General features: G+C 38.4%; 2 protein-coding genes and 1 non-coding gene across 3 annotated transcripts; 2 read left to right on the forward strand and 1 right to left on the reverse strand.

The window, feature by feature from the left end:
* Positions 1–4452: 4452 nt before the first annotated feature.
* Positions 4453–6285, forward strand: mblac1 (metallo-beta-lactamase domain containing 1). The gene is made up of 2 exons (XM_029454967.1): positions 4453–4958; positions 5515–6285. The coding sequence occupies exons 1-2, from the start codon at positions 4500–4502 to the stop codon at positions 5752–5754; spliced, it is 699 nt and encodes a 232-aa protein (XP_029310827.1). The 5' UTR covers positions 4453–4499; the 3' UTR covers positions 5755–6285.
* An 8486-nt stretch (positions 6286–14771) lies between these two features.
* tm4sf21b (transmembrane 4 L six family member 21b) lies at positions 14772–17737 on the forward strand. Its single transcript, XM_029455350.1, has 5 exons — positions 14772–14963; positions 15747–15812; positions 16708–16859; positions 17030–17216; positions 17672–17737. The coding sequence occupies exons 1-5, from the start codon at positions 14772–14774 to the stop codon at positions 17735–17737; spliced, it is 663 nt and encodes a 220-aa protein (XP_029311210.1).
* Positions 17738–18753: 1016 nt separating this feature from the next.
* Positions 18754–18825, reverse strand: trnaw-cca (transfer RNA tryptophan (anticodon CCA)). The gene has a single exon. It is a non-coding gene; the product is annotated as a tRNA-Trp (tRNA).
* Between the last annotated feature and the right edge of the window lie 729 nt (positions 18826–19554).

Consider the following 19554-nt stretch of genomic DNA (forward strand, 5'->3'; position numbering starts at 1 on the left):
ACCTCTCAACCTACTGAAATCCATCACACCACCAGCTGATGACAAACAGGATATTTCATATTTCAAACAGTCATATATTTCAATTACAGTAGGTAAGACATCAAGTCTGAATAAAGAGGAACTCAAACCCATTTCAAGGATTTTTCAATGCACAAGCAGCGACTGAGTCACCTGAGTTAGGTATGTATCTGGGGCTTCCACGTCCTGTCCTCCAGGCCTTTTGCTTGGTTGGCAGCCACAGCATCGATACAGCTTCCTGTAGGGTCATATTCATCAATAGGAATCCACTCAAACAATCTGGTCTGCTTGTGTCATTCAGAGTTTGTCTTTTAAACACAGTTCTGCAGAACCACACACACACACACACACACACACACACACACACACGCACGCACGCACGCACACACACACACACACACGCACACACACACACACACGCACACACACACTCACACACGCACACACACTCACACACACACACACACACACACCTCTGTATCCTCTGATAACAGGGACCAAGCCACAAACTCCAGCAGTGGAAGGATGGCGGACGTCCTCGACTCTTTTTGTCCTCCGGGATACAGCAGCTTCTTCAGTTCCTCGTCAGACACGCCGTTAGACTGGTGACACACACGTGGAGACAACATTTTTAGGACTGATCTTTGGCTTGAGAGGATTTGATTCTATTTGTCTCTCACACACACACACACACCTGTTTGATATTCCTCAGCTCCAGTGCCCACTGCTGAAGCCTTTCATTGTCTTTTTCCAGCTCTGTTTTCTCTTTCTTTCCTGGATCATCTCTTCTTCTGGTCATTTCATGTGTTGGCTTGGTTTCCTTTTTCATCTGGAGTAGATTGAATGGAGAACCAGAGGCTTGCTATATATAGTATAACAATGACTGACAGCCACAAGAGGAAAGAGGCCTCAGTATTTACTCTTCACAGTTATTTTAACTTACTGTAAACAAAGACATGTTTCAATACATTAAAAACAAAACTTTGCAAATGCTCTATGAAATGTATGTTTTGATATAGTTTTGCTGTTGTTTAATGCAGCCCCCCATTTACTTCAGATCATCAAGAATCATTTTACGTTTTTGGATTCGCTGTTCACCGTGGAGGCATGCACGGAAAAGTTTTCTCCACTAATTCCAATTAGTCCAATACAATCGAAGATGAAAACAAAAAGAAATATATGTGGGATTAATGAATTGAACAAAGGTTTAACAACCGTGTTTAGTTCCAGCTCCTTGGCCCATTGGCGGATCAGACTCCTGCTGCTCTCCAGGCTGCCTGGCTCTTTGGTGCTCCCCTCTGGTTCAGCCTTCTTACTGCCACACTTCACCTACATTAAGAGTAGATGGAAATGGATATGAAATATATGTTTTTCATAATATAAACGTTTCTGTTTTCAAATTATGAAAGTATTGGCGGTCTTCATTAGTGTGCATCCAGCTTAGATTCACATTATAGCACAAGGAAATAGTCTTCAAGGGGACTGAATGCTTTTAATCTAAACAATATAGTGGAAACTTTTGTGGACCTGGCCGATGTTGTTAACCTCCTCTGCCAGTTTATGAAGAAGTTCTAGGCACTCTGTCAGACTCTGCATCGCCTTAAGATCAGGCTGCAAAGAAAGAAAAGTAATACTGTGGGTCCATTCCTTTCTTTCTTTCCACTTTCACAATCTTCCATACATTTACACACTGTAACCACTTATTTACCTTCGTTGCAGGAGGACCGCTCCGATGTGGACAGCTGTGTGAAGATTCTTCAAAATCCATGTCCTGTAGGAGCAGAATCAACAAGACACATTTTCAGTGACATCTGCTTTAATGTATTCATCAATTCTCATGTCATCCTCATGTCATGTGATGTTAGTTCACCTGGAAGTCGCTGAGATTAGGTTTGTTCCATGGTGCCGAGCTGGAAGCACAGCTCCTCTCTAGGGCTTTAATCTGCGTATGTAGAAAATATTATATATAAATCCACACATGGAGTGTACACAATGATACCATCAAATGTACAATGTAATTTAATTAAAAATTATAAAACCTGCAAAAATAATATTTTTTATTATTATTATTATTTTATTTTTTATAAGAGTTAAAATATGAGGACAATGTCATTTGAGATTACCAACTAATAAATAATTGTATTTCTGGTTGCAAGATAGTTTTCACCTTTCAAGTGTGTGTGCAATAAAAGATATCATATTGCATAATAAAGTTTGTAATAAAACTTTGTTCTAAAGCATGAGATGTGATGAAAATGTCCTCATTCATTGCACACATTAAAATGCCCCTCAAACTAAAACCATAAACTATGCCTGTACCCTGTAATAATAAAACATCACATTATTCTCTCTTGCAACAGGTGTTGAGTGAACTCATTCTTGCCCCAGGAGTTTGTGGCAATGTTGTACTTGCTTGCATTATTTAGTAACATTCCCATCACACAACAAGTGTACCTGCTTCTTGGTGAGTGTGGGTTCAGCCTGCGTCTCTGCAGAGATTGGTGCATTCACTGCCATCCTTGACGGGAGAGAGAACTTTAAACAGCTGCTGGTATATATATATATATATATATATAAGTAGACGGCACACAGAGAGCGCAGACCTCACAAAGTTATCTCGCAATGTTAAAGAAAGGAAAAAGTGATTTGTCTATGACTTTAAGGTGCAGAATGTCTTCAGACAAGTCAGACTCTTCCTTAAATTATATCTCAGTTACACTTTTTATTGTCCAAGTAACAAATTCATGTTGAAACAAATCACAAAACGTCATTTTGGACTTGTCTATGAATCTAAGTGCATTCAAACACTTAAGCATTTAGGATCAATTTGACCAATTACCAAAGGAGCCGTTAGATAAAGATCTGTGTACTACACTACACAACATGAAGACAATCAAATAAAAATCAAATACAGTGAAATGTGATCTGATGATCAAAATGACTTACGGTAGCCCGAGATGTGTCCTTTGTTTATTTGTGAAGTGAAACATGATCACTTCATTCGTGTCGAGACTTTGCCCCTTGGACACTTTTTTTATTACTGTATGGACTGTACAACCCACTTTAACAATTATGGGAAGTTCCAACCAAATTTACTGGAACCCATAATGTATAAAAACAAAGAACTATTTCCTCACTTATTGTTTTACAGAGCTTTAATGTAGATAGGGCTGCTGCTGAAGGTACAGAGGTCACTTGTTTCTGGGATCAATAACATGACGAGGCTGATCTTATATCTTTATTATACTGCCTTAAGTAAAAGATTATAAAATAAAATCCAGATATCAGAGAGGGATTTTCTCTACAAGAATTATGTTTCTTGACCAACGGTAAAGGCTTTAGAAGAACATTAAGACCATTCAATTTAAAGAATACAATAAAAAAACAGATGTTTTATGGCGACTAAAATCAAACAGATCTTGGGGAATTTGGATTCATGATGCCGGGCTCCGTGTTTAAGAGAGTGATATATTTTTTATCAATCTGCAAGTACAAGAGTTACACAGAGTTACCAGTTTATTGCTTACAATATTCAGCTTTACTGACATTGTGAATGTTTGGTTAGGTTCAGGCACAAACACTACGTGCTTAAAGTAAGATCATGGTTTGGTTAGAAAACAGTTGGGGTACACTAATACCCTATAGTGCTCCAGCAGGAAACAAAACAACCTCTTATGAGAGAGGACAGCATGAGAGGACAGTTTTATTACAACTCATATATATTTACAAGCTGTCTGCAGATCTTGAACTGAAGTATTCATTAGAAAACAACATGGCTTCTTCCATATACATTTGTTTTTATCACCAACAGAGTGAAATAAATATGTCATAGCATTGTAAACACATTTTTAGATGTTTTGAGATGTGGGGTTTTTGATAACAAATGTACATTTTGTAAAAAAAAAAGAAGAAAGAAGAAGAAACAACTAGACTACACCACATCTACTTATTTTATGAATTTCAGTAGGCTACACAGGATTCTGGAAAAGAACATTGAGGACTATTTTGACACTCAAACCAATCACTTAGTTATGCTGGAAGCCACTGATGTAATTTAATCCTATGAAAACAGAAACTTTATTTATTTTACTGGGGGAATTTAAAGTCAATTAACAGAGATCTCGCCCATGGTTTGAACCTTTCTGGATTGAATTTAAGAATTTAATGATAAATGTATACAGTATAGGATTTGTCTTTTCTTTTTATGAATTAGATTTAATTTCCTACCTTCTCTGTTATGTTCCCTTTATTTTATTATGATGCAAAATGTTTTCTATTCTGTCTTAATGTCACATGCTGTAAGTGTTAAATTGACTTGACTTGATTTTGACTTGATTTTAACTTGATTAGTGTCAAAAATCCACATCATATCTTGTTGTCAAGCAATTATTTAATAATTGTACCCACTCCGCTCCAGCAGGTGGCAGTATGCACCCGGATGGTTCTCACTGACCCGTGGAAGCAGCTGTAAAGGCTTGTCCATGCACAACGGCACTGGTCCATGCTATGCAGACATGATGGGGACAGACAGTGAAGTGTTTAGTGGTCAGTTTCAAACTGTCCCTCTGTCCGAGTCTCAGCTGGACTTCCCCGGTAAACCGTACTCCTTGTCCGTCCTTAAAGCCGGATACTGTCTCCCTCAGACGGACGGGACGTTCAGAGCCGACGGGACTATCACACTCATAACGGGTCCCAGGACTATTCTGGTGGACACCGGGGGGCCGTGGGACCGGGACTTTCTTCTAAAGACACTGAAAGAGAAGGGTCTGGAACCGCGGGACATTAACGTGGTCGTGGGGACTCACGGACATTCAGACCACGTCGGAAATCTGAGTCTTTTCCCAACAGCAGTGATGATAGTAGGATATGATATCAGTGATGGAGACACGTACCGGCCCAACCAGCTGGCAGAGGGACATGCGTACACTATTGATGAGCATGTAAGTACATGGAGGCTAAGATGTGTCTTTCCTCACTACAAACACCGGGGAAATAAAGGGGGAAGTAGTCTAAATGCGAAGTGCTTAAAACTCAAACAACTTTTAATTAGCGAGTTAGCTTAAACTGACCACTAAACACTTCACTGTCTGTCCCCATCATGTCTGCATAGCATGGACCAGTTTCATTGGTCCTTATGTTGTTAGGTATCCTAGAATAATACGAATAGTACAATGTACAATACTACATTGTGGTAAACGGCAGTGAAATCAAATGTTTTGTTTTTCTTTTGACTAAGAGAGAGTCCAGGGTTTTCAAAATAAGAGTTTAAAAAATTGAAAAAGGACGAGACTGACTTAAACTAACATGGATATATGATATGACAAGTGTATATAATATTAATGTATACAAACAATGACTATACAGAACTGCAAGGGTGCAGAGTGCCGTAATAAATATGGGATGATTTATGTAACAGGTGCTTTGATTTATATCTGACAGTAAAAACAGAAGAGGAGTCAGACTGTGACGTTTGACAGTGTCTCCTCTCTTCCACAGGTATCTGTAGTTCCCAGTCCAGGCCACACAGGACAACACGTCAGCGTCCAGGTGGCGGGAACTTCAGCTGGCACAGTGCTTGTTGCAGGGGACTTATTTGAGTGCTGCTCAGATGAGGACAGCTGGCGGGATCTGAGTATGAACACTGCAGTGCATGAGGTCAGCCGCCAGGAGGCGCTACGTACTGCTGATGTTATCATACCGGGACATGGACTCCCTTTCAGAGTCCTCAGGAGCTGAAGAGCAAACCATGGAGATCAATAGACTTTTTCCACAGCAGACATTTTGACTTGTCATAGCAGGAAAAGCTCAAAGTGTGGTCGAAGAGTCTTTTTCGCTGGGGAAGGTTCTTAACTGAGTGAAATGAACCGGAAGTATCAAAGTGGCAGCCATGATAAGAGCTTGTAGAATTATCTCAATGCTAAGAAAATATGCTTCAATGCTTCCTTTCTTATCTCCTTTTAGCATAGGGTGCACCAAAGGAAAAGAGATGATGTCGTCCCACAATACCTAGTGGCAGCAACATTTAAAGCGATGCACCATTCGGCCGTTCGAAAACACGATCAACTAATTTGCCACATTACACATCCACAGCCTGTATCAGCCATAACTGTGATTCATATCGATACATACTGTATGAGTGGGAAGGAGGGTGCACAAAAAACTGTATTTCTTCATATTTCTTATCGTCTAAACTACAGATATACTCTCAGATATTAATGAAAAGTTTGTTTTCTACATTAAAATTAAATATATTTTACTATAAATATATTTAATGGCTCGCCTTGGTAGCTGAGTGGTTACAGTGCATCCCATATATCCACTATGTCCCCGGCTCCATTCCAACTTTGGGACCTTTGTTAAATGTCACACACCTCTCTCTTTTTCCCTGTTCTACAGTCATCTATCAAATACAAGTGATAATGCCAAATAAATATTATACAGCATCAGACAACAATGAAGACAAAATCTTTGATCCACATTTAAACAAAAGACTCACCTCCCCCTCTCCTCCAAAATTTAGAACACAAGAATGAATTGTCTTTCATCCCAAATTAATTGCAAGGTATTTTAATTTATGGACTAACACTCGACAACAACTGAATCCAAGTTACTGTTAATACTAGGTTTGTTAATTTTGGTAATGTTTTAAAAAATAATTGTAAACCAGGGGGTATTTTCTTTTTTTAAAGTTGTGACTTTTATGTCCAAAAAGGGCGTAGCTACTTTCTGTGGGAGCAGCTGATTAGATGTTCACTGGTTAAGTTAGTTAAGTACTTCCTGTATCTAAAGTTGATTTTGATTGTTTACTGAACTACCTGAAAGGTACGAAATCAATGTAAAAAAAAAACAGGGATCAGTCGTGACAACCAGTCTCAAACTGGCAGTTTCTGATTGGTCAGATCTCAAATCAAATCAAATCAAATCAAATTTATTTGTATAGCCCAATATCACAAATTATACATTTGTCTCAGTGTGCTTTACAGACTGTACAGGTTACGACACCCTCTGTCCTTAGACCCTCGCATCGCACAAGGAAAAACTTCCTAAAAGAAACCCCATAATCAAAGGGGGGAAAATGGAAGAAACCTCAGGGAGAGCAACTGAGGAGGGATCCCTCTCCCAGGACGGACAGACGTGCAATAGATGTCGTATGTAGAGGATAAACAACATAGTACAAATACAACATTTGACAGAAATTATGTTGTGTTGAAAAAAAGAGAAAGTATGGATGAATCCAGGAAAATGTCAAAAAGGCTTCCCGGTGTCCAGCAGGACCAGGGCAGGAGGCGCTGTCACGATTCATGATCCTGACGTAAACTTTGTCAGAGACAGACACTCCGGGGATGATACCCCGGATGATGAGTTACATACATACATTTACATAAATGCATACAGATAGAGAGGGAGAAGAAGAGGGGGAGGGGAGCAGGGAGGTGTCCCGCGGCAGTCTAAGCCTATAGCAGCATAACTAGGGGCTGATCCAGGGCAAACCTGAGCCAGCCCTAACTATAAGCTTTATCAAAAAGGAAAGTCTTTAGCCTACTCTTAAATGTGGAGAGTGTGTCTGCCTCACGAACACAAACTGGAAGCTGGTTCCACTGGAGAGGAGCTTGATAGCTGAAGGCTCTGGCTCCCATTGTACTCTTAGAGACTCTAGGAACTACAAGTAACCCTGCAGTCTGGGAGCGCAATGCTCTAGTTGGTTTATAAGGTACTATGAGATCTTTAAGATATGCTGGAGCCTGACCATTAATTGCTTTGTAAGTCAGGAGAAGGATTTTGAATTCTATTCTGTATTTTACCGGGAGCCAGTGCAGAGCAGCTAATACAGGAGTAATATGATCCCGTTTCCTTGTTCTTGTCAATGCACGTGCCGCTGCATTTTGGATCAACTGAAAAGTCTTAAGCGACTTTTTGGGACAACCTGATAACAATGAGTTGCAGTAATCCAGCCTTGAAGTAACAAATGCATGGACTAGTTTTTCTGCATCATTTTGAGACAGGATGTGTCTTATTTTTGCAGTTACGTAGATGAAAGAAGGCAGTCCTTGAGATTTGTTTTATGTGAGAGTTAAACGACAGATCTTGATCAAAGATGACGCCAAGATTCCTTACAGTGGTGCTGGAGGCCAAGTTAATGCCATCCAGAGCTTCTATGTCATTAGAAAATGCGTTTTGGAGGCGTTTAGGGCCAAGATCTGAAGTGTCTATGTGCTGCTAGTAACCTCGGCAACCAACACGCCATAAATGTGGGGTGTCTGCCTGTTTGTTAGTTAGTCAGGGGTTGTAATACCTAGAATAAGTCATATCATCAGATAACACAGATAACACTAACCAACAGATAAGTCCATAATTATTAACTTTAGAAAGCAACATTCTTCATTGGGAGCTGCTGACCTCGAGCTCTGTTGAGCTTAAATTCATTTTTTTTCTTCAAAGATGATTTATAGTGAAACAACACCAACACTTCCAGACATTATTATTTTTTCAATTTCTGTTAAAAGTTAAAATAGTTGTCAATTGCTTTCACAACATTCCCCTTTTATTAAATTATGAATGGATAAGTAGCTATAAATTGAATGTAATCTAATCTTACTTGCATACTACTTACACACATATGCTGCCATTACAATGTTAAAAGACTATTCTGCTCGCACACACAGAACTGCTGATCAGTGGTTTGAGGAGTGATATCTCTCACGCTACACTTTCCATCTACGTCAACAATCAATCCAATGTCTATGTCCAATGTCCAAATCTATGACCCAAATGATGGGAATACCAGTATGTTTAGATACAAACAGTGTGTGCTACAGTAATACTCAACATCTATTCAGTGTATTTGAAACAGCTGAACAGGCAAAAATGTAACACTTTTACTTATCTCAATAATCCATTTTGTTTGCGATTTTTCACATACATTTCACCCAACATTCATACTTTCTTACATGCATGAAGTGTTAGTCATTAATAAATTAAATAAAGTAATGGGTGTGATATCTTAATAAAAAATAGACAGAATAAAAAGTAGCTACAAGAAATAATATTAATACAAATAATGATAAAAAATAAATGTAAAATAATATTTAAAGGAATAATAAGTTTACACGGAGCCCCCTTCCACACGATACCCCCCATCCTCAACTCTCAGGCTTACTGCACACACTTATTTTATTACTTATTTGTTAAGCTTTAATTTATTGACCTTATTATATGGCTCTTAATAAATCAGTGGACATTTTTCAGTCCTATTTCCAATACTTGTTGCAGTTTTTTTTATCTCCCCACCTACAACTCAGCCATTGGAAGAGAGGAATCTCCCTTTAAATTATCTTTACAAGGGTTCTCCTGTTTTCCCTCTTCCGTGCACTTTATGACAACACACTGCTTTATCAACTGAGTGTGTTTGATGATGTATGCCAAGTGTGTGTCAGAATACCATCATAGTGGTAGTGCCAGGCACAAAGAAGCAGATATTTATATAACATCACCATAAAGCTGTAATGACCTCAGAAATGAACACCAATAAAACCTCATATACTTCAAACGTCACACACGTTATATAATCTATTGTTGGCTGTCATTTGGGGAAACACTGAACTTCTGCAAAGGGAACTTTCATAGAGATAAATGTAGAAGATACGACAGGAAGAGGCTTAGCTGTTCCTACCTGTTGCATGAATTCTATATGACTTATGAACTTTATGGAGTTAGTAAAAGATGGGATGTAGTGTTCATGGAGTAAAACAAGAAAAATAATCTTCATCCATTGTTCAATTATTACCATTAGACCTTCAATAAGTTAATAGCTAACAACTCATTAAAATCAGGAGTCTGTTGATTATTAATTCATTTACTCTTTTATTGTGTTGAAAAAGTTCATTCATGACCTTGGAAATAGTCGAATGACAGAATAATCTTGATTTAACTTTTCACTGCATGTCATGGTCTTCATCAGTGGGGTTTGATGGAGATGGTGTAATAGCAATTTAAATGTCTACTGTTTTAATTTTATAAGTTTCCTATGTTAAACAAGCCAACTGCCATTTGATGCTAACATAGGAGTGCCGGTCAAATCAAACCAGGGCCAACTGCCATTTCATGTTAATACAAGACAGACGCATCCTGATTAGACTGAACTAACAAAAGACAGGACACAGCCACATCCTGATCAAACTGATTAACATACTGAGACAGAATAGTGAGTGTATCACCCAATATTCTGTTTACATAACTATTACCTTACAAGCATCAAAGGGCAGTTTGGCTCGGCCCCCCTGTGTTTTTTTTCATCACCTCGTCTCCAAACCAAATTGTATAAAATGTCTATGTGTCTTCTTCCAATGTGTGCCCTTCCATAGACTACGCTGTATTCTGTGAAACTGGTGCCATTTGTGGCCACAAATAAATGCACAAAGACAACTCTGTCTCTATCACCATGTATTTGATTTTATATACATCTCTCCAGAGTAAAGCAGGAAAAATTCCACAACAACTGTTACATGATGACCGGTGGTTGTATATATATGGGGGGGTGATATGTTAAATGTCTGGTATGTCCGATTATTTTCCTCATCAATTAATCTGCTGATTATTTTCTCGATGAATCGCCTGAAAATAGTGAACATTGCATCCACGTTTCTCAAAGTCTAAGGTGATGTCACCACGGCTTCGGTTGGACGGGGGATATGTGATCAAATGAAGGACTGAAAACGTGACGAAATATAGCACAGTGCTCAGAGTTACAGTGACTCTACTTATCAATGCTTAGCATCATGCTAATCATTATCCATGATACCACACTGGATTCTAAATTCAGGTCAAGCTTCAACTCTACAGAAATACGCCCAGGCAGTAACGGAAACCCCGACCCACTGAAACCTGGTGATGCTTAGAATGGAGACAGATTGTGTGCGTGTGTGTGAGTGTGTGTGTGTGTGAGAGAGAGAGAGAGAGAGAGAGAGAGAGAGAGAGAGAGTACATGTGAGGTGATAGTCCATTTCCACCCTCCCTACACATTTGCATGGTGCCATAATTCATTGATATGGTAATCCTATCATAAAGACACACACACACACACACACACACACACACACACACACACACACACACACACACACACACACACACACACACACACTTGTGCCTCTACAAACAGAATGGTCTTTATTATCAGTGTTCTGATAAAAGATACTTGATGTTAAGGTTAAAGGGACATTATTGATCTACTGTACTCTGTTAAAAAGAAGCTGGATCAGGATCTGGGATGACAGCATACAGTTAGGTCCATAAATATTTAGATATTGACACAATGTTCATCATTTTGGCTCTGTACACGACCACAATGGACTTGAAATTAAACAATCAATATGTGCTTTAAGTGCATTGTGGTGGTGTATAGAGCCAACATGATGAACATTGTGTCAATGTCCAAATATTTATGGATCTAACTGTATATTCTGTATATATAACACCCATAATGGGACTTTTGCTGAATCTCTCTCCCTCGTCACCTCTCCACCGTCTAATAAAGGCATGAAATGTCCACAAGACAAAGGAAAAGTTACTCTTTTCAAAAAAGGAATAACATCATTTGCATCTCAAAATGAATAATTGTGTTATGATGAATTCATACAAATGTGAAGATTTGCTGCTTTTCCTTTTAATAATGTTAATAATTGTAATGTAGGCCTATTAATCATAATGTTGAGGTTTGGACTGTTGGTTGGAGGAATCAATATTTGTGACATTTCTCACTATTTTCTCACAAACGAAACAATCAATCGATAAATGGAGAAAATAGTCAGCAGATTAATCCATTATGAAAATAATCATTAATTACTAGTTAAAAATGAGCTCCATCTCAACCAAAATCCGTTTTTTACATTAACGCATGAGTAAAAATATTCTAATGATATAATATATAATAGTCTAACAGTCTACTTTTAATACTTTAAGTACATTTTCCTGATTATACTTACAAACTTTTACTTAAATAATATTTTCAATGCAGGATTTTAACACGGTGATTTTAGTACTCATACTTAAGTAAAATAAATATATAATATGCGTTGAAACTGCACACGTAGTACAGAGGATGCTGATGTACTGCATCTAGCATTTAGAGGAGCCCGGGGAATATGAATGTGTTTTATCTGCGGATTTTAGCTCAACTTTAATAAACTCTAACCACATTTTCTTGTCCAGATGTTATCTTATCAAATGGTTCCATTGTTTCCTGGCAATAAGGCTCTGCAGGACAATAGCTCAGTGTTTGCTGATTTGTTTGTGTGTTTAGTAAAAGTGACTTGACAGTAAAACGAATGAACGTCACAACAGCAGCAGAATAATCAGAGCTTCCTGTGAAATCCGAAAGATCAACAGTTTATCAGCGACACCAGAATAACACTTAACATTACTGTATGGGGATGTCTGAATTTCAGACATCCTTGTGGAGGTTGGGGGCATTGAACCTGAGTGGGCGATGTTCAAAACCTCTATTGCTGAAGCTGCGGTGATGAGCTGTGGTCTCAAGGGGCGATAACCCTCTAACACCGTGGTGGACCCCAGTGGTCAGGGAAGCCGTTCGACTGAAGAAGGAGTCCTTCCGGGTTATGTTATCCAGGAGGACTCTGGAAACAGTTGCAGGGTACCGACGGACTCGAAGGGCGGCAGCCTGCCGTGTCAGAGGCAAAGCAGCGGGTGTGGGAGAAGTTCGGAGAAGCTATGGAGAAGGATTTTCGGTCGACACCAAGGTGCTTCTGGAAAACCGTCCGGAACCTCAGGAGGGGGAAGCGGTGAACCATACAAGCTGTGTACAGCAAGGGTGGGACCCTGCTGACTTCGACTGAGAAAGTTATCGGCCGGTGGAAGGAGCACTTTGAGGAACTCCTGAATCCGACTAACACGCCCTCTATGGTAGAGGCAGAGCTGGAAGCTGATGGGGGATCATCGTCAATTTCCCTGATGGAAGTCACTGAGGTAGTCAAACAACTCCACAGTGGCAAAGCCGCAGGGGTTGACGAGATCTGTCCAGAAATGCTGAAGGCTTTGCGTGTGGAGGGGCTGTCTTGGTTGACACGCCTCGTCGACATTGCGTGGAAGTCTGGGACAGTGCCTAGGGGGTGGCAGACCGGGGTGGTGGTTCCCCTATTTAAAAAGGGGGACCAGAGAGTGTGTGCCAACTACAGGGGTATCACACTTCTCAGCCTCCCTGGTAAAGTCTACTCCAAGGTGCTGGAAAGGAGGGTTCGGCTGATAGTCGAACCTCTGATCTCTGACCAACTCGATCTTCGTTCCTACCCTCACCTATGGTCATGAAGTCTGGGTCATGACCGAAAGAACGAGATCACGAGATCATCCGTGAGAGACTCGGAGTAGAGCCGCTGTTCCTTTACGTTGAAAGGAGCCAGTTGAGGTGGTTCAGGCATCTAGTAAGGATGCCACCTGGCCGCCTCCCTATGGAGGTGTTCCAGGCACGTCCAGCTGGGAGGAGACCGCGGGGAAGACCCAGGACTCGGTGGAGAGATTATATCTCCTCACTGGCCTGGGAACGCCTCGGGATCCCCCAGTCGGAGCTGGAGGATGTGGCCCGGAAAAGGGAAGATTGGGGTTCCTTACTGGAGCTGCTGCCCCCGCGACCCGACCCCGGATAAGTGGTAGACGATGGAGGGATGGATTACTGTATGACATTAAACCTTTTATAAACTAGATACGTGGTTCTCACAGGACAGCGACAAAGCTACAAACAAATGATGATTCCACAGAATATGAAAAATGTAACTACCCAACAGTATCAAAAGGAGTTCAAATTAGATCAACCTTAAACATCTACAGCAGTAAAATGCAACATATTCATTAATGCAGCAGTAATCATAATCCAGAAACATTTATTATCGCTAAACTTGTACAAATACTTTTTCTTTTAAGAAAGGTTTTTAGTGCTTTAGTATTTTTCAATTCTCAGTGTCTTCGTAAATAACAAGTTCAAGTTATGTAAAAAAATATGCCTGTTACATAAATAAAATTGGTTGGCTTAGGGTAGCTGCATTTTTATTACTCAGAAACTTGCCAATAAGAATTTATTAATTAACAAAATAATATTGTAAAACTGGTATTTTGTATGATTTTTCTACACATCACGCAATCATGCTTGACACAACTTTGACTTGGTGTGTAGGATCACTGTCCACCAGCAGCAATATCTAGGTTCTTTTGCAAAAAATGTAATAACCGACTTTTGGAAGTTGTGAATTGATTCAAAATCTTAGAAGATGAGAATCTCAGAATCTTACATGAATCGATTCTTTCGCCCGTCTATCCCTAGAAAAAGTCATTAGAATAATGATAATGAATAATGCATTCTGTTATTTTCTATTCTCTGTTGACAAAATAAGGGGTATACTGTAGACCACACACCTAGCTTTCATGGCTCTCATGGAAACATGCACACTAAAACACACACCCACAGCATAAAGTCTGGGTCATAAAGGGGGTAATAATTAGAATTATCTCCTATAACTCCGCCTTTATACAATCCACCATACCTAACCTCAAATATATATTCAAACACCTCTTCTAGTTCCTTTCTGTGACATTTGAAGCAAGAAGCTGCACTTGTTGTCGTGTGATAACTAACATTCATCTCGTTTCTCCAAGTGTGTCAGAGGAAACGAGCAGAGAATTCTGGTTGGAGGAGCAGTTGGAATTTTAGACATTTTTACCTTTTTCAACGACCTCGATCTGCAGACATCATGTGTACAGGAGCCTGCTCTAAATTCATTGCCATCCCGCTCTACGTCCTGGCTGCAGTGTCCATCCTCTGCAACATCCTGCTCTTCTTCCCTGACTTTGAAACAAAGTATGCAAGCGAAGACAAGGAAGGAGCGGAACGTATCACGGCGGAGGTCAAATATATGTCAGGCTTGGTAGGAGGAGGAATCCTGGTGAGTAGATTCATCGTGATTAATGTCAAGGATTCCAAAAAGCTCCATATGACCATCACAGAGATGAAATCATACTATTGTTTTCTATGGTTAAGGTTTGGTCAAGTTTAGGCATCTAAAACTACTTTAACGGGAACATTTTTAGATGAAGATAAAACCTCCATGGATACCTCAACATCATCGATAACATTGTTAGCTGTTTAAGGTGTCCTGTCGACAGTTTTACTCACGTCTCTTTTACAATGGTGGTCTCTGTGGAAAATACATTTTGGGCCGCAGGGGGATTATTTGCTGCAATACAACAATTGTAAGCAAGATTTAGCAGCAGCGTCAAATCCAGTTGTTTTACATCCATGACTGTGACATGAAGTGTAAAAGATGTGTTGCATTATGGGAATTGTAGGATCCACAGTTTGTCAAGAATGAAACCCATACTAGGGACTAAAAGTCAGGATATCTCGGCCTCTGCAGCGCTGATTTTGCCCTGCAATTTTTAATCTATCTCTGGCTGGAGACCCAAGTTTATAGAAATTGCTGGAGTGTCTCTTTTAAAGTCAATCCAGTTCACTGCACTGCACTCCAGTCCAATCCAGTCCAGTGCATCTGTGTTTTAACTTTAACTTTACTTAGAACACATCGCTTTCCTTTTAGGACGTTTTCTATTGGGCTTCATGGTCTTCTTTCCGTAATAATGTTAGTTTGACCCTGTTTCTGTTTCTCTCTCTACATTAAATATGTCATATCGCTCAATTTTTTTCTTCCTTCCTCCGTTTCTGCGGTCAGGTCCTCATTCCTGCCATCCACATTCATCTGACCAGTGCTACGAACTGCTGTGCCAACCGCTGTGGGGTAAGTGTACAGTATGTGGACGCTGTCTGACTGAAATGTTGCCGATTGTCATTGTCTGTTTGTCTACATTGATGTATTCTCTTCCAGTTGTAGCTGAAATACTGTGTTCTCTAAAACAAACCTTTCTATTTGAACTATAACATTGTTCTCTTGAAAAAGCTGTATTCTTTAACTTTTCAGAATACATTTTCAGACACAAAGATGCATAGATTTTAAACACCTGACTAGTCTGACTCTGAGGACCCCTAGTGTTTGTATCGAAAAACGCTGCTTCTCCCCTCTGCCCCAGACACATATCATATCTGCGTTTATTAGGGTCAAAGGAATAAATTATGATGGTAATTATGATGGATTACCTGACTCAAGCAAGTCCCTGCAATTTGATTTTCCCACTAAGGAAATAAATAGAAACCAGAGGCTCCTATATGTATTTGGCAATCTTTTAGTTTTTTGTGGTTTTCAACTTATACAACTACATAATACACATAAGAAGAAAAAAAAAAATATATATATAGTCATTACTCTTGAAATAGTGACAAACCATACCAAAACTTATCCAAATTATTAATATACTAATAGTTTTCATTAAATGTATATACTTAAAAGGAAAGAAAGAAAAACGTTTTAATATTTTAAATTCCCAAAAGTCCCAAACAAAAATGAATATACACATTTCATCTTATTTTAAAATTATGTTTTATATCTATTAATCGATTACACATTTTTGCACACATACGTGACTCATTAATTAAAAACACGTCACAAAAGACTCTTAATAAATTTAAAAAAACACACTTGCAGACACACTACAAACAAAAAACATTTATTTTTTCATTATCTCCACAAAGTTTTGCAGTTTGTTCCTTACTGACTCCACTGTGTGTGCTCCATGCAGATGTTCCTGTCCATTGGTTTCGCAGCACTTGGTGTGGTGGGGGCCATGTACAGTCTGAGTGTTGCTTCCCTGGGCCTTGCTAATGGACCAACATGCTTCTGGAGCAACAAAGACAACATCTTTCCAAGATGGGGGATGCCCTTCGCTAACAGGTACAAGCATTATTATTATTATTATTATTATTATTATTATTATTATTATTATTATTATTATTATTATTATTATTATTATTATTATTATTATTATTATTATTATTATTATTATATTATATCACCTTCTTCTGTTTATGTTTGACTACACTACACACTTTCATCCTTTCCAGTAACGGGAGCTACCTGGCTGACAAGGAGATGTGGGACTGGTGTAAACTTCCAGAGAATGTGGTTGAATTCAATGTTGGACTGTTCTCCACTCTACTGGTGGCAGCGTGCTTTGAGCTCATCCTCTGCCTCTTCCAGATGGTCAACGGACTATTTGGATGTATCTGTGGAACCTGCAGCGGCAAAGAGGTGAGACCATAGCAGACTTAAGGGTTCAGCATGCTAGACACTAACTAGAATGTGTAGCTAAAGGGAAACACGTTTCTTCTTGTTTATTTATTTTTGTTATAGTAGGCTATTACAAAAATGGTCAGTCTGATGGACTTTCGGACACATTCCCCCTTCCACGCATCATAGCTATGTTAGCTTGACTAGACTAGTAAGTGTGTCAATAACTTGTTTAAAGTAGTTTTTTGTAAAATTACACATTTACGCCTATTCTTCTGGTTATGACTCGCGTACAATAAATGTTCTCTTCAAAGGTTAGACTTTCCGAAAACCACAAAACACAATTTAACACAAACACATCATCAAAAAAACCCACCATTCCTCTTTCAGGTGTAATGATATTGGCCAGCACACTACAAACAGTAGTTTACTTTTAGCTTCTAACTGAACATCTAAGGTTTTTGTTTGTGGTCCAGGTGTGTAAACTAACCCCTGTGTTTCTGCCTTCTCTCAGTAGTAAGCTCAACGACAACGCACCATGACCTCTTGAAGAATGTCTGACAGTGATCATCATCATCTTTAGCATCACCATGATCATAACCTGCTGCACCTTGGGGGGATGAGATAGGGGCTGAGAGTCGATATTAACACAGTTTACCCATCTGTCCAAATCATCATCGCTATATCAATCCTTCAAGAGGAATGACTGGGATTATAGAAGAATGTTATTTCCTTATCAATTTTATTGTTCTCAAATTACACGAATTGGAAAAAACTGATGTGTGCTATATTTGTATCTGTAAAATTGTATGTTTAAAATATTTTGTAATAAAGCTCTGAACATAAGCTAAAAGAGGAGATACTAAAGGAGAGGCTAAACCTGGATTAACTGAATCTAGAATACAGTTAACTATCATTTTAGGGAGAAATAAACACCCACATCAAGAGATAAAAAATAAAAACTGGTTACTTTGAAGACCATTTTATAAAATATTTACCATTATTAAAGATTAAACTGTTAACAGTAGATGACAAAGGTAACATTTACTCTGCCTCTACATACAACATTAAAATATTAAAACAAACCTGTAATATATTATGTATGATTTTATTTGATTCTGTCATTGTGTTATCAGTTATATATACGCAACTTGGAAAAGAAAAAAGAAAATGTTCAATACAGATGGGACTTGGACATATGCAGACAAAGATAAATAAATATAAAAAATGTAATATAACAAACTATATCTAGCATATACAGCATATAGCAAGAAAATCAAACGAATAACACATAACATAGACACGTTAAAGGTAATTATAACTCATCTTTCTCATTTTTATGCTCTCAATTTCCTAAAATAAAAAGATTTGACATATTTTTGATACTCATATACAAATTGTTTTACTATGGCTATACCTACTTTTGTATAAATTAAATTCTAATGTTAAACTTGTAGATCTACTATTTTATTATAATTTCAGAAATGAACCCGGGGATAAGAAACTCATTATTGCATAATATATTATATATTATATATATAATGCCATTAAAAAGATATGACCCCGACGTGATTTGAACACGCAACCTTCTGATCTGGAGTCAGACGCGCTACCGTTGCGCCACGAGGTCTACAACCAACCGTTATCCATTATTTAGTTTAAGAACCATATACACCATTAGATTATAATATAAAATTGCCTTTTTTGTTTGTTAACTTGCTGTCGATCTGTGGCATTGCATTACAATAACATTTACATTTTCGGTCATTGTAAATTACGTTATTTTATTAGCCGTTAGAGGGCCCTCTTTAAAGGTTCAATGTGTAATTCCGAGCCACCTACTCCAGAGAAATAGGGGGCAGTATTTCATCTCTAAACTGGGTCCATACAATCTCTAGTGTTTATATTTTAGTTGCAGTAGTTCAGCATTTTTATTGTAATATAATGAATTCTTTATATTGTGTATATTGATAATTTGATTTAATTGTTTTAAGTTTAAATTCTGTCATATCTTACACATTGAACCTTTAACAAGATATTATTGATCGAATCAGACAGTAAGTCAGTATTTTTCACATTTATATATTTAAATGTTCCCTTAGCACCAGGTAATGTAAGCTCTAAAGTCGTAATATAATATGGATAAGTATTAATTAAACAATAAAAAAATAACATCCTTATGAAGAACCAGAACAATATATATTTATAGATTTGATCACTTATTTCCCTTACTTCCATAAATGGTGTTCATTGCAATTCCCCCCATTGTGAAAAGACAGAAGATGTGTCATGTTGGTCACTCCCCCATGTTTATTAACACAGGGTGTGTTTTTCACAGTACATACAGAGTGCATACATG

This window comes from Cottoperca gobio, chromosome 18 (assembly GCF_900634415.1).
Source record: "Cottoperca gobio chromosome 18, fCotGob3.1, whole genome shotgun sequence".
Taxonomy (NCBI): Eukaryota; Metazoa; Chordata; class Actinopteri; order Perciformes; family Bovichtidae; genus Cottoperca; species Cottoperca gobio.

Bases quoted from the DNA above. Each gene is read 5' to 3' on its own strand.
- mblac1 (XM_029454967.1), top strand. From the start codon at position 4,500: ATGCACAACGGCACTGGTCCATGCTATGCAGACATGATGGGGACAGAC. The intron at 4,959-5,514 runs GTAAGTACATGG...TCTCTTCCACAG, and splicing joins CGTACACTATTGATGAGCAT to GTATCTGTAGTTCCCAGTCC.
- tm4sf21b (XM_029455350.1), top strand. From the start codon at position 14,772: ATGTGTACAGGAGCCTGCTCTAAATTCATTGCCATCCCGCTCTACGTC. The intron at 14,964-15,746 runs GTGAGTAGATTC...TTCTGCGGTCAG, and splicing joins TGGTAGGAGGAGGAATCCTG to GTCCTCATTCCTGCCATCCA. The intron at 16,860-17,029 runs GTACAAGCATTA...CATCCTTTCCAG, and splicing joins GGGATGCCCTTCGCTAACAG to TAACGGGAGCTACCTGGCTG.